The 13,636-nt window shown below is 43.1% G+C and overlaps 1 protein-coding gene across 1 annotated transcript in view; it reads left to right on the top strand.

The window, feature by feature from the left end:
• ZNRF3 (zinc and ring finger 3) overlaps positions 1-9,044 on the top strand; it is a 221,757-nt gene extending 212,713 nt beyond the window's left edge. The window contains exons 8-9 of the mRNA XM_068271636.1: positions 1,440-3,038; positions 8,676-9,044. Coding sequence (XP_068127737.1) covers positions 1,440-3,038; positions 8,676-8,707 — 1,631 coding nt within the window. The 3' untranslated portion in view covers positions 8,708-9,044. The remainder of the gene's footprint in view (positions 1-1,439; positions 3,039-8,675) is intronic.
• The last annotated feature ends 4,592 nt before the right edge of the window (positions 9,045-13,636 follow it).

Raw genomic sequence — 13,636 nt, 5'->3', positions numbered from 1 at the left:
ATTTATATGGGACTTCAGGAAACAAAACTCTTATCTGCCATAGATTTGCTCACCCTGAGTACAGCCAAAAGCTGGGTCCACATGCTGGATTCCTGTCACCTGCATTGATCAGGACCTGATCCCTTGGGCAACAGCTCAGGAGCATGTGCTGTACAGATTAGCCAGCTAGCCATTAGACTAGAGATACAGCTGTTGCTACAGAAGGGTGAGGAAGAACAACTTGCGGTGTACATTGTAGTGGCTTCCAGCAGGTGGGGTAAGGAGAACAATAAAGTGCTCGGGAGTTGGTCGGGTGTCACTGTCTAGAATGTGTACCCGCCTTTTCCCTTACGGTATTGTTAAAGTACACCTGAAGTGAAACATATATGAAGACTGCCATATTTATTTCCTGTTGATCAATACCAGTTGCCTGGCATCCTGCTGATCTCTTTGATTGCAGTAATGTCTGAACCACACACCTGAAACAAACATGGCAAAATCCTGTCAGTTAAACATCTGATCTGCTTGCTTGTCCAGGGGCTATGGCTAAAAGTATTAAGGTTGACCATGAGACAGCTCTCTCTCTGATCGATTGTATTCATTTGTGGCTTAAAAATGGACCAGCTGCTGTTACATTTGATCAGCTGGCAATGTGCGTTGTTTAAAAGGAAATGCATATGGCAGCCTCCATACCCATCTCACTTCAGTTGTCTTTTAATAGCAGAAAAAAATTCATTCAAATTAAAATGATGCGTTCGTGCTTGATTTCAATATCTGACTACTTATTTAATCAAAAAAAATTTCCAACAAATTTTCTAGATAAACGGTGGGTGATCTATTATGTGTTTATTTCACATAGTGCTATACAGTTATGGATCTTATCATAGAAGATATGCATGGCAAATGCTATTCTTGTATTTAAAAGAGGCTTGGTTGCTTTGCCTTAAAGGGAAGGTCCGAGGTAATTAAAAAAACAAAAATCTACTTACCCGGGGCTTCCTCCAGCCCCTGGCAGCCGTCCTGTGCCCTCGCCGCAGCTCTGCCCCAGCCGCCAGCCTAGGGTCCCCTCCAGTGCAGATGCCAACCTCGCAAGGTCGTCTCCGCCTTTGCAAGAGCCGCGCTGAATGTGCTCTGGAGTGTAATGTGCAGGTGCACCTGCACATTACACTCCAGGTGACATCAGCACGACCGCGAGCGTCTCTCACGCAGGCGCAGTAGATGCCCATCGGCTTCTATTCAGGTAGAGAGTTTCTGCCCCCATAGCTCCCTGGACTGAGGTGTAGTGAGGCTCCAATTTAACTTGACGGACACGTGTCTTTTTTTTTCAGCATCAATAACTGTGTTGTCTTTTTATCTGTGTAAGGAAGGGGTGCTATAGTCTGTTTCCACAAAATTGACTGCTTTCATTTGTGTGTTTTGTCAGTCTTTTACTTCAGTGAAGTTATGTTCTTTCTTTGCAGAGCAAAAGAAAGGAGGTCAAGGCACCATGTGCATGGAAAGTTCAAGTAGCCATGGCCGGCATCAACAGCAACAGAGGGTCATCCTTCCAGTCCATTATCCTGGGCGTGTACAGCGGACTGGGCCCATCACTGCATATCCTACTCGCACCAGCATGGGACCACATGGCAATCCCATCACAGTACTTACTGTGGAGCGGCCAATGGAGCCTGAGTTATGCCCAGCTCGGACACCCACTTTTTTAACCGGCTATAGACCCGTGTCACTGGATCAGCCATCTTCAGGACATCATTGTGACTTGGAGCACCCTCCATTTCCTGCCTTGCAGACTAATCACGGCTTTCGCCGTTCTAAGTATAATGGGAGAGGTTTTAATACAGCTACTTGTTATTCTCAGTATGAGACAATGTACCAGCACTACTACTTCCAAGGCCTGAGCTACCCACACCATCAAGAAGCCACAGGGGGTAGCCAAAACTCCAGAGGAGTAGAAAAAGGCCTGAACCACCCATTTCAAACAGGTACTAACTTGCTCTACCAGCCGGCACCTGCCATGATGCACATGGCAGCACACTCGCCTGGTGGGAGCTGCTACCTACACAGCCAGCATCAGCATCGCTCTGTGTGCAGTGGCTACTTAGCTGATGTTCCCTGCAGTGACAGTAGCTCCAGTTCCAGTGCTAGCTCTGCTCAGGGGCATGCATCATCTAGCGACTCCATGCTGGACTGTACAGAAGCTAGTAACCAGGGAGTATATGGCAGCTGCTCCACCTTTCGAAGCTCTCTGAGTAGTGACTTTGATCCATATGTATACAGGAGTCACAGCCCTGCAAGGACTGGGGGATGTGAGGCTGCAGGGTGTGGGGGGGAGACTGCAGCAGGACCTGGGAAAGGGAGGGTGGACTGTAGACCTCTGCAGACATTCCCAAATTCTTCCTCCAGGGATCGCCTGTCCAGCTGCAGCTTGGATATGAATTACAGCAGCAATTCTTCACTGGAGCGTCGAGGGGCAACTTTGGTGTCTGGATTAGTCCCAGATACTGCTGGCTCCATTTCACAAGGAAGTGGAAGAGACTGGCGGGGCCCTGATAAGGGCTGCCCCTGCTGTTGTCAGAGGCCGACTGGTGATCCCAGTCCAGAATGCACAGGCTTGTTTATGGGTCCAGAACCCCAGCAAGCAGCTGCCACACCCTCCAGTGGAGGTTTGTACAGTGTTACCTCCAGCCTTTTGCATCGGACAGATCCAGGGACAGTCCTTGGCCACTCTGCCCGGCCCTGCTGCCTCTATGAGGACAATCATGGAAGCTGCTACACTGAGGACTATGCAGTCAGCATTCAGTATGCCTTGGCAGAGGCAGCAGCGGCGGTAGCTGCTGCTGCGGTAGCTGGATGTGAGGCTGGTCAACCAATCCCCATCATTCCTGAGGATCCAGGCTGTGAGGGGGGTCTGGACTGTGTGAGACATGTCTCCTGGGAGGTGGACGTCGATGAAGAAGATGAAGAGGAGGTACTGTACTGCCAAGAAGGACCTTGCTGTGCGTTAGCAGAGGAGACACGTGCTCTCTGTCGAAACACAGGGGCAGATGGAGCTCATCTCACAGGTAATGATCTTTTTCATGATTGGAGATGGCAGAAGGTCAATGTATTTACTAATAAACTGTAATAAATTATTATTTAATTGTTCATCATAAATGTGACTAGATGTAGAAATAAGCAAAGGTGCAGACAAGTTACTTATGATGATGTTTAGATATATATGCCCAATGGAATAGATAGCCATCTATTTAGAAGAGTTTTCCTGAAGTTTACTTGTTTTTATTAGCGTACCCTCACAAGTGGTATATTTCTGTGATGTCAACACAGAGTTTGTGATATAGTCCTTGTAGCCCTCCACGTTGGATGCATGGAAGTATTCGTGCTCCTGGTGTGTCTTGTGGTTCTCAAGCGAAGCTGAAAGTGCTGGTGATGGTTGTGGTTTTTTTTTCACTACAGAACAGAAGTGAGCATTGTATTAAAATGTATAAAATATGAAGTATTAGTTCTTTTCCACTCTCAACAAGAACTGCATTTTGGCCATGCTATTAGCAGACAGTAGCTCTAATTATTATGCAGCTTTTTATTCTGTCATGTTCATTGCTTATTAAAGACCACCTCCAGCCAAAAAAAGGTCTGAATGGCAATACATATTGTGTACAGTTAGATGAACATATAAAGTTTACATCTGGTACATCATATTGGATAGAACAGACTCACATTTATATCTGTAAGTAGCACTTCCCTATTCCTTCCGAAGCTGAAAGCATTGTGCCCACCTCTTCAGCCTGGTTAACTCCCCTGCCCCTCCCTCCCCTGCTGTCTGTCTGCCTGGATCAAATTACTTCTCTTTTCGCAAACTGTAGTACAGAGAAAAGACAGGAAAACTGCAGCAGCCTGTCTTATTATGTCTGTTTACTTTAATTTTTATTTCAGCTGTCTGTCTGTCTGCCTAGATTAGATCACATGGACATGAGGGGTGGAGTTATGACATCAATCGCCCAGCATCCTTTGCACCTATGGTTTGGAAAGTAAAAAAATGCCCCAGGCCCAACTTCACAATGAGGGCGGGGATTTCAAGACCATATGTGGAATAAGGACCCTGGGGGTGAGAAAAATCACACTTTATCATGTGTGGTTTTATATGTCTTGGCAACGTATTAGACTTAAAGCAAACTGCAATGTATAATTTAGGTACTCTTTAAAGTGGACCTGAACGCAGAACTCCTCTCTGCTCTAAAAGATACATAACAGCATAATAACCTATAAACATAAAAAACATTTCTTTGTTACAACTGATACAAATCCTAAAATAAATCTGAACGGTTTCTACTTCCTGATTCATGGAAGCAGACATTGTTTACAGCCTGTGCTTTCAAATGGGCTTATCTGCCATAGGCAGTCATGTAACACTGGGTAGATTAAATTACAACTAGTGATTAGACACAAATGAGGGGATATTAGACAGGCTAAACGCTCTAAATACGTACAGGGTGCATTTCTGTTATGTTTTCCTTGTGTCTTGTGCAAGAGTCATGTGATTATGACAACATAGTGCCTACCAAATTGCATGATGGGAGATTTAAAACAGCATAGAGTGCAGGCAGCTTCAACCAGTTTCTCTTTGTATATAGCGCTGTAAAATTAAAAAGTGGCTTTTTTTGTAATAAAACTGCACACTTCACTCAGGATTCAAAATTCCTAGATGAAATATTACTAAAGTATACCTGAAGTGAGAAAACTCACTTCAGGTTTGAAACATATCAGTGTTCTCCCCAGAGCCTTTTAACTGGGCAGAGCGCCACCTGACTCTGCCCTCCCGCCCAGCTGCCGTTTGTCCTGGTCTGTGAAACAATCTTTCTTCCTCTGCTTCATTAGAGCGAGCAGCGCTGTTTCAGTGCAGCCAGCCCGCTGTCATTCAGGGACGCTATCTCCGCCCTCCTCCCCCAGCTCCTGTCTGTAGTGTGGAGGGGCAGGGAAAGTTTTGTAACTTCTACAAGCAGCGGGGTAGATGAAGATAGGAGAGGACGCGCCACTTTGATCACAGACATGTGTGTCTCCCCGTCATAAAGTATGTGTCAAGCCCCAGCGACTGCACAGGAGAGCAAGGAGCTGAAGTTTGTTTTGCCCTGTTCTTTCAGGCATGTCTTTCTGTCCTCGCCATCAAGTGCCTGTAAAGCAATAATGACTGGCCCTGCTGCCTGGCCACTGTGTATCTGAATGTGATGTCCCTGTAGACGGGTGGGGGTGGAGATGTCAGTCTGTGCTGTCTCCTGCAGTGCTGCACAACTGTACAAATTAGCACTGATCAACCCATTGCTTAATGTGCCATGTGGGGTGGGCAAGAAGGAGGGAGAGTCTGTCTTTGCCTGGAAAAGTCTGATAGATGCAATTCTGTTGGAGAGGGATATTCCAGTGCTGCTGGTAGATAGGGGTCAGAGAGGTCTTCAAATCCACCAGCAGCACCCTGACTGAGAATGCCCCTTCCTAGCCTGTGTTAACCCCTTTTCTCAATCATACGAATTTCCCATCCAGGACTCGACCCACAGACTGTTGTGATGTAAATCACTGGTATTTATTCCATAATTGCAGAAATATATACAGTACAATGAAACAGCACCGTGTGCTGTTTCATTGTACTGTATATATTTCTGCAATTATGGAATAAATACCAGTGATTTACATCACAACAGTCTGTGGGTCGAGTCCTGGATGGGAAATTCGTATGATTGTGGACTTTAAATTGAGAGGTGTGATGGACCCCTCATTCCAGTAGGACTCCCCTGTATCTGCATGGTAATAACCTGAGGCTGGTGAACCACTCCACATTGTTGATTAACCCCTTTTCTCCCACCCAGTAGCACCCAGCGTGACAGTGACCTTCCCCCACCCGGCTACTTTTTCATGCCACCCGGCTGGAAAAAAATTCTGGGGAGAACACTGCATATGTTAGTAGAGGGGAGGCTCTAGATAGCAGAGAGCAGAGGTCCCCAAACATTTTGAGTCGAGGGGCGGGTCAACATACGTCAGACTGCTGGGGGGTCGGAACATACATAAAATGATGTAGAAGTCTTGGCGGGCCAGACAATGAAGCATACCTAGGTGACAACCTGCAGTCCTATTGGACAACAGTGTCACCTGATGTGGAATTTGATTGGAAAGCAGCAAATTACTGCTTTCTGGCTTTATTCTATATGGGGACCACCAATATTTAAAGATGTAGCTGACTGCATCTATAATTCCTTTTGTTGTGTGGGGGGCCGGTAAAAAAGCCTCAGGGGGCCACATTCGGCCCGCGGGCCTTAGTTTGAGGACTACTGGCATAGAGCCTTCCCGTTCCTCTGTCAGGACCATTGTTTCAGTGCAGTCTCTCAGTCTTGCTGGGTGAGCACTTCGGTATTACTCGTCATCTCGAAGTTCTGAAGACGGCCAATCCCTACTGCGCACGTGCGAGTCCCGCCCGCACCTGTGCAGTAGGGATGCACTTATCCTTGGACCTACTCGAAGAAATCTTTAGCCAGAAGGAGGCGTCTCTTTACTATCCAGAGACCTCTACTAATGTAATCATACTTGAAATTAGTTTTCTTCACAGGTTTTCTCTAAATGCATAATGTGAATAGAAATCCAGGTGTACTTCCACAAAAGGAAAGTCAATTACTGAGGTGTAGCTATTAGCTATACTATAAAGTGGTGCATTTCTTGAAATACTGTAACCTACATTTTGGAAATTTGGGGAAAAAACAAGGTTACTTTAAAACATCCTTAATAATGCCTTTGTTTACCATTTAGTCAAATAAACCAGCCATACGTCCCAACAGATCTCCAATAAAGAGAGAGTTGGAAAGGGTTTTGCCATTCCTCACATATGAATGTTCTCCAGCCTCTACTTTGGTGCAGAGTCTTTCTGTACACTGACATGTAGGTAAACCAGGGCTGTGAAATCGAGGAGTAGGAACAATTTTGGGCACTTGTAGTCAGGGTTGGTGGTTTTATAAAACTGAGGAGTCGAATGGTTTTTGTACAAACTCCACAGCCCTGGTAAGTATTAGACTAGGGAGTCGGAGTCTAGATGTTGAAGTTGGAGCAATTTTGGGTACCTTGAGTCCGAGTCGGTGGTTTCATAAAACTGAGGTGTCAAGAGTCTGAAAATTTTTGTACCAACTCCACAGTCCTGAGATAAACAGTGGACCCACTGGGGCTCATAGCTGATTTATTTCAGTAGCAGCTGGTAGGATGGGATCAGTAACTGCAGATAATTAAACCTTATTGTGTTTGTGGATTTAATGCTGGGTACACGGTAAGATACGTTTTTCTGCTTGATTTTCCAACTGACCGTTTTTTCCACTCTATTCTGCACTCGATTCTGCTCTCAATTCTCTTATCTTCAGTTTGTTTTTCTTATCTTTTTCCTTTCACTTCTATGAGAAATCGAGTGCAGAATCGATCGGAAGGAATATCGGACATGTCGGGAATTATCTATCGAATCCATACAACAAAGCTTGACCAGCGCTGCATATACACGTGTGTCACTCCCACCACCAGCACGTAATGGAGAGCGACTCACCGATTTAGTTGGACCACTATTCACAATGGTCAATTGCGCATGTGGGGCATTCAGAGGCTCCCCTCGCCTATGCGAACTATTCCACCTTTGCTGCAGTCACCATTGATAAATGTAGATCCAAGTATTTCCACTTTAAAATCTCCTCAAATAAAAAGCATAATGCTCATAGCTCAACACTGTTTGCAATATTTAAAATTTATTTCAAGTTTAAACTTACAAGCTCCTCGGGTTTTGTAGCGCATACAGTTTTTGCCACAGGCTCTCCCCCGTCTGGCCTCCCTGTCTGGCCAGAGAGTGTCATCAATCCCTGCGTGTGGGGAAAAACTCCTTGCCGCCCGCTTGTCTGTAGTTCAAACGCATCGTTCGTAGTTCCGCTCAATCGATTTCGTCAAAGGCATGACTCATCAGGGGCAGTTTGGTGTAACTGTCAGATTGTAGAATATAATAGTGATTTATGAAAATTGAATAGTAGTCATTTTATTGTGATTTTATTCTTATTAGATTAAGCGCAAAGCTAAAACAGCCCTTAAGGGACTGAATACATAGCTATCTATCGAATCCATCTATCGAGCAGAAAAACATATCGTGTGTACCCAGCATAAGCTCTGCATTTAAGGAAAGTTTTTTTTTTTCAGAATTCAAGCTTGTATAAAAAACTAACATTTGTTTTCTTTTTTTTTTTTAAAGTCTAAAATATAGCTAGCAGCAATTTAAATAAAATACAGTCCTGTATGAAACAATTAGAATATGTTCAACTTAAAAAGAAATATCCATCATGATGCAATTTATGATTGTATACATAATTACATCATGAAAGACATTTGTTTTAAATGTTTTGTAGGTTTTTTTGTCCTATACAGGGCTTTATTTTACTTTTATTGTTTAGTGATAAACATATTTTAAACTTTAATGTTTTAGGTTAAATAACTAAAATTTTGCATTTCATAGAATGTAAAGCTGCTTTGTAGGGAGTGGATTCTTTACTACTAGATGTTGTTGAATGTTCTAGAATTTAAACCGGTTTCTTCTTTTTTATTTTAGTTTTTTATAATACCATGTAAAAATTATATATTTTTCTCTTCTGTGGCAAGTAACTGCAGTGTGAAGTTTAATTGTAATAGGCTTTCTCTTGTTTTACCAGGCCAAGACTGCCATCCAACAGACAAAGACTGAGCATTATGGGTAAAGACCTCTAGGACTAGATTAAAACTTGTGGAATCTTAGATGAACTTTATTTAAACGAAGATGAAAAATTACATTTTTTAAAAATGTTTTTAACAAAACTTGGACGCAAAATTCACCACGTTCTGGAATTCACCACACAATACAACCACTTATACCTGCGTTATTCCCTGGACTCAACAATTGGAGAGTCTGTTAATTTTTATTTTTTTTATTTTTATCATTTATTTTATAAATATATATATAAATATATATATACATATATAAATTTATATATATATATATATATTATTTTGATTGCTGTTTAGAACTTTTTCCTTGTGAGTTTGTACATGCACAAGATCTGTTTTCCTGATGACAAAAAGAGAGATATATATTTTTTCAATAAAATAAACAAGAAAATATTAATATTATTTTTATCTGTTGGCTTTGGAGCCAGGAAAAATGTAAAAAAAAAAGAGCGTACAAGGGTTAACTTTTTTTTTATCTGCCTCTTTAAGTGACATTGTTAAATTGAGCCTTTTGCATAAGTGTCCTAACTTGTGTTTTATTAAGCTGCAGTTTATATTTATGGTGCATTAAAAGTAATGATCATAAGCTAAAACCACTCTTAGAATATGTTACAGGTTTTTTTAATGAATGTATTTGTATGCTGAGGTTATATTGTTGAATTAATTTTTCCTGCCATATTTTGTAAAACAAAATTCTGCTTGTATGTCCATAGTTGCAGCTCGAAACTGGAGCTCAAATGTTACCTATTTTCTCTAAGTATTTTTATCTATCTTGGAACATTGGAAGAGCTATGTGGTGCTTTAGGCATGGCAGGTCATTGTTAAGAGACTAGATATTCTATTTAATGAATGGTGCCAGGAAAATCTGTAGTTTTGCTTCCACCTACCAGTTAGATGGTGTCTGGCTGACTTTTTTGGGTACCAAGTAACAACTCAGACTTTCATTGCTTTATTTTATTTAACATTTTTAGCACTATTAGCCCCAGTTGCAGTTAGAAATTATAATTGCATGACATTTAAATTGTTGATCTTGAAGGGTATGGTAAAGTACACACAATCTCTGTGGGTAATTTAGGTTCATTAGTGAAATTGTGAGGGAAAGCAATATAAAGCAGAAACATGGCTCTGTTTGCACTATGTGCAGACTGGGCAGCACATTCAATAAGGGCAGGTTGAAGTCTGCAATTATTTTCAGTGGGCAAGTTGACCTTTTCTGTTCTTGTCCATTTCCCAGAAATCTGACTGCAAGGTTTTTTTTCCAGACAGCAGATTGTGGTTCTGATCATTGATAAAAGGCATGCCCCGACTTGAGAGTGGCAGCATATCATGCAGCAACCCTGCCCAACAGTACTGCACATCTGTCATGATGTATCCATCATGGTACTGCTCTGACATAGTGCGAATCCAAACATACTTCTTTTATCTCATTTTTAAAAACCCTTGTGGATTTTTTATTTTTTTTGCCACAGTTTTCGAATAGTGTAAAATGGCAGCTCTAGAACACATGGAGGCAACTGTTTTCTGATTGGAGGTGGCCCTGCTGCCTGACCAATTAAAATGCCTTTTGTGCTGAATATCGTTTCTATGGGGTATTTTTTTTCTTCAGGTGGTGGGTGGAGTTTGCCACTGTTATGCCTGGTACACACCATGCAATTTCCCATCTGGTCAACGAGTCGAATGTTTACGACAGGTCCAATTAGTTTTCCAATTGATTTTGTACAGAAGTGATTGGAAAAATGAAACCTGGTCCGACCTTTTGGAAATTATCGCTTTGACTCGTCAATGTGAGGGGAAATTGGCTGGTGTGTGCCAGGCATTAACCTTTTCCTTTAAACACAACAGAATGACAGAGCTGGGCAGGTGGAGCACATGGTAATTTTATCTGTTCTTCTCCACCAGCCAGAGCATCTCTTTACTAAATACATTTGAAAGTGCAGTAACTCTTAGCAGTGGATTTTGAATATGATATCACATTAATGAAAGGTTGCTTCCCTCTTACTTCAGTTTCCCTCTAAAGGGAAATTCTAGTTTTGTTGAGAAAGGTTGATATTTCAAGGTTAAACGCAAACATTATTTAAGCGTGATTAGTTTTTTTCATGTGCATATGAAGAACATTCAGTTCACAGTGTGCTTAAAATTTTGTGTGCACATATTAGGGCTCTTGCCCAGGAGAGATCGGGACTTGATCCCTCGGGCGACTGTGCAGGGCTGAGGCTGTACAGACATGACAGTGGCCTCTATTTTGCTGCTATGCAGGAGGGCGGAGAGACAGTGGAGCACACCTAGTAGGCGGGGTGAGTGGGGAAATCCGTGCCCTCGGCCAACACAACAATCCGTTGAGGAACTAAGCTAAGTTGAGGGCTGGTGTAGACTTGCTAGATTGTCGTCAGAAGCATCCTCGACAGGCTGCCTCATCCAAGAACCCTCTAGGTTGTGTACTAACCTCAACAGGAAGCTGCAGATAGGAGTATCAACATTTCCTGTCATCCAGTGGATTAGTGCAGGTGTTGCAGAACAGACTTGCCTCATGCAGCTAATTACTCCTGCAGCAGTGTGTGAGTTTCTGGACATTCTTATGGCAACAGTCCTCCAAACTTTCAGTTCTGGAAATTCATAGCAGATGTAAATAGAAATGTATTTTGTAATGACAATACATTTTAAATAGACTTGCTGCACACATTTGCATTTATGGTAATTGTATAGCAAAAGTGGGATTTCCTTTTAAAGACACGAGGCCTGAATTGTCTTGGATAACTTGGAGCTGAAGGGGTGTATGCTATTAGATGTATGCTAGAGAGATAATTGATTTATTGCTAATGGTCCGGTTTTGATGCCCATGTGCCCATTGTAGGTGCTTGTGGTGGTGGAGAGTGGTCACCATGGACCCTCTGAACGCTCTCTGACTACACAGCCCCATACACAGCAAGCAGCAATGCACTGTGTGTTCTGGAACCTTTCTCTTATGGATAGACTTGGGCTACAGTAGCTTTTCTGTGTAATCAGACCAGACAGGCTGCCCATTATTCCCTATCTGCATACTGATAGACCAGTGATCAGGAACACACACTCTTATCTCAGTCAAGCAGAACTGGACATGGATGAATGGTGCATGATCAATGGCCCTATAGCTTTGTACTGCAGTGAGTGATGCAGAGCTACTGGTGGCAGCCTTCCATCATTCACCTATAAGGAGTAGTACACAGTAATAATCTAGGTAAATAATCAACGTGAGGTAGAAATTGTTTACCTATGTGAGTATTGAGCTACATTTACACTGGCATCAGATGATATAATCGCATAGCAAACACAATCCATTTATACTGTAATGGTGTGGTCACATAATAGTGCACTGAAGCATACTTTTTTTTTTTTTGTTTGCTTCACTGTATGCACCACATTGCATGTACAGCACACAATGCAAATATTCCCCTCAATTGTGATCCTATTTGTTTGCAATGCCCCACTAGGAACCTAGTCATAAGGCATGCAGACATTTTCAACAAATGACGCCCGTCGGGGATTGGGAACTTATCCCCTTGGGCGAAATCGCTGGGCCGGGCTGCACACACGAGTGTCAGTTGTGTAGCTGATGACGCACTGTGTTGCTATGCAGAGGTTGAGGAGCGGTGTGTGCGTGACATCACGCGGTGGGTGGGGGAGCGAGGTGAACAAGGGAATCGCCGCTGTTGGGAGTTGAGTAGATCCTCCCGGCGGATCACTCGTGGGTTGGGGGTCGCCGGCTGCCATACAAACGCCTGATTATTGGCTGAGGCGGTCGTTGGCCTAAGCCAACTTAACTCAGGCATGTGTACAAGGCTATAAAGATGGCCAGCTAACATGCAAAGGCTATGCCGCCAGGAATGTGGCCAGTCAAATATACATCCTTTGGATGTTGCCTATCCCATTTGCAAGCTGCATACCATTGACATTGAATTTGCTTTCAAGACATATTGTAATGATTAGCATCCCATTGACCTCTGATGCTCACTCAGGTGAATGGTTTCTACTTGAAATCATTGAAAATCGACTGTTTACCTAGATCACTGCTGGGCACCTCTCGTTGTCGAGCAGGCTTCAACAGAAATCTGAATAATGATTGCAATGTTGCCATCTGTAGCGTGATATGCACGTTTTAAGCACTTAATCAGCATGAGATGTGGATCCATTCAGGTGTACTTTTATCTCACGGGGTGGCTGACATGGGGTGGCCAGGATGCTTCGCTTTGTTTTAGACTGCTGAGAGGAGAGACACAACTGTGTCCAAAACTCTTCTAGTTCTCATATTGAGAGCTGTCCATGCTTATGTATATATTAGCGTCACAGCGCCACATACTGCTATACAGGTGAATATGCTGCTGAGTTACTATTTATTAGGGATGGTCATGTCTACGAGAACTCACGGAGAATCATGTGATTTGTTTGATCAGCTGATAGATTTGCAAAGCTCTGATTGGCAGTGATCACATCCTGCTTAAAGGGGAACTGAAGTAAGAGGTATACAGAGGCTGCCATATTTATTTCCTTTTAATCAATACAAGTTGCCTGGCAGCCCTGCTGATCTATTTCTCTGCCGTAGTATCTGAATAACACCAGAAACAAGCATGCAGCTAGTCTTGTCAGATCTGACTTTAAAGTCTGAAACACCTGATCTGCTGCATGCTTGTTCAGGGGCTATGGTTAATAGTATTAGAGGCAGAGGATCAGCAGGGCTGCCAGGCAACTGGTATTGCTTAAAAGGAAATAATCATGGCAGCCTACATGTACCTCTCTTCAGTTCCCCTTTAAGCACATGATCATGACTAGCAAATCAGAGACTTAAGGCCCATACTCACGGGGGACGGCCGTCGCTGCAACCGCGTGGCACGCGCATGTTGCGGCGACAGTTCGCCCGTGTGTATGACGCGCGCGC

Source organism: Hyperolius riggenbachi, chromosome 1 (assembly GCF_040937935.1).
Source record: "Hyperolius riggenbachi isolate aHypRig1 chromosome 1, aHypRig1.pri, whole genome shotgun sequence".
Classification (NCBI taxonomy): Eukaryota; Metazoa; Chordata; class Amphibia; order Anura; family Hyperoliidae; genus Hyperolius; species Hyperolius riggenbachi.
The sequence above is the reverse complement of the archived record's forward strand: the minus strand, read 5'-3'. Positions and strand labels throughout refer to the sequence as shown.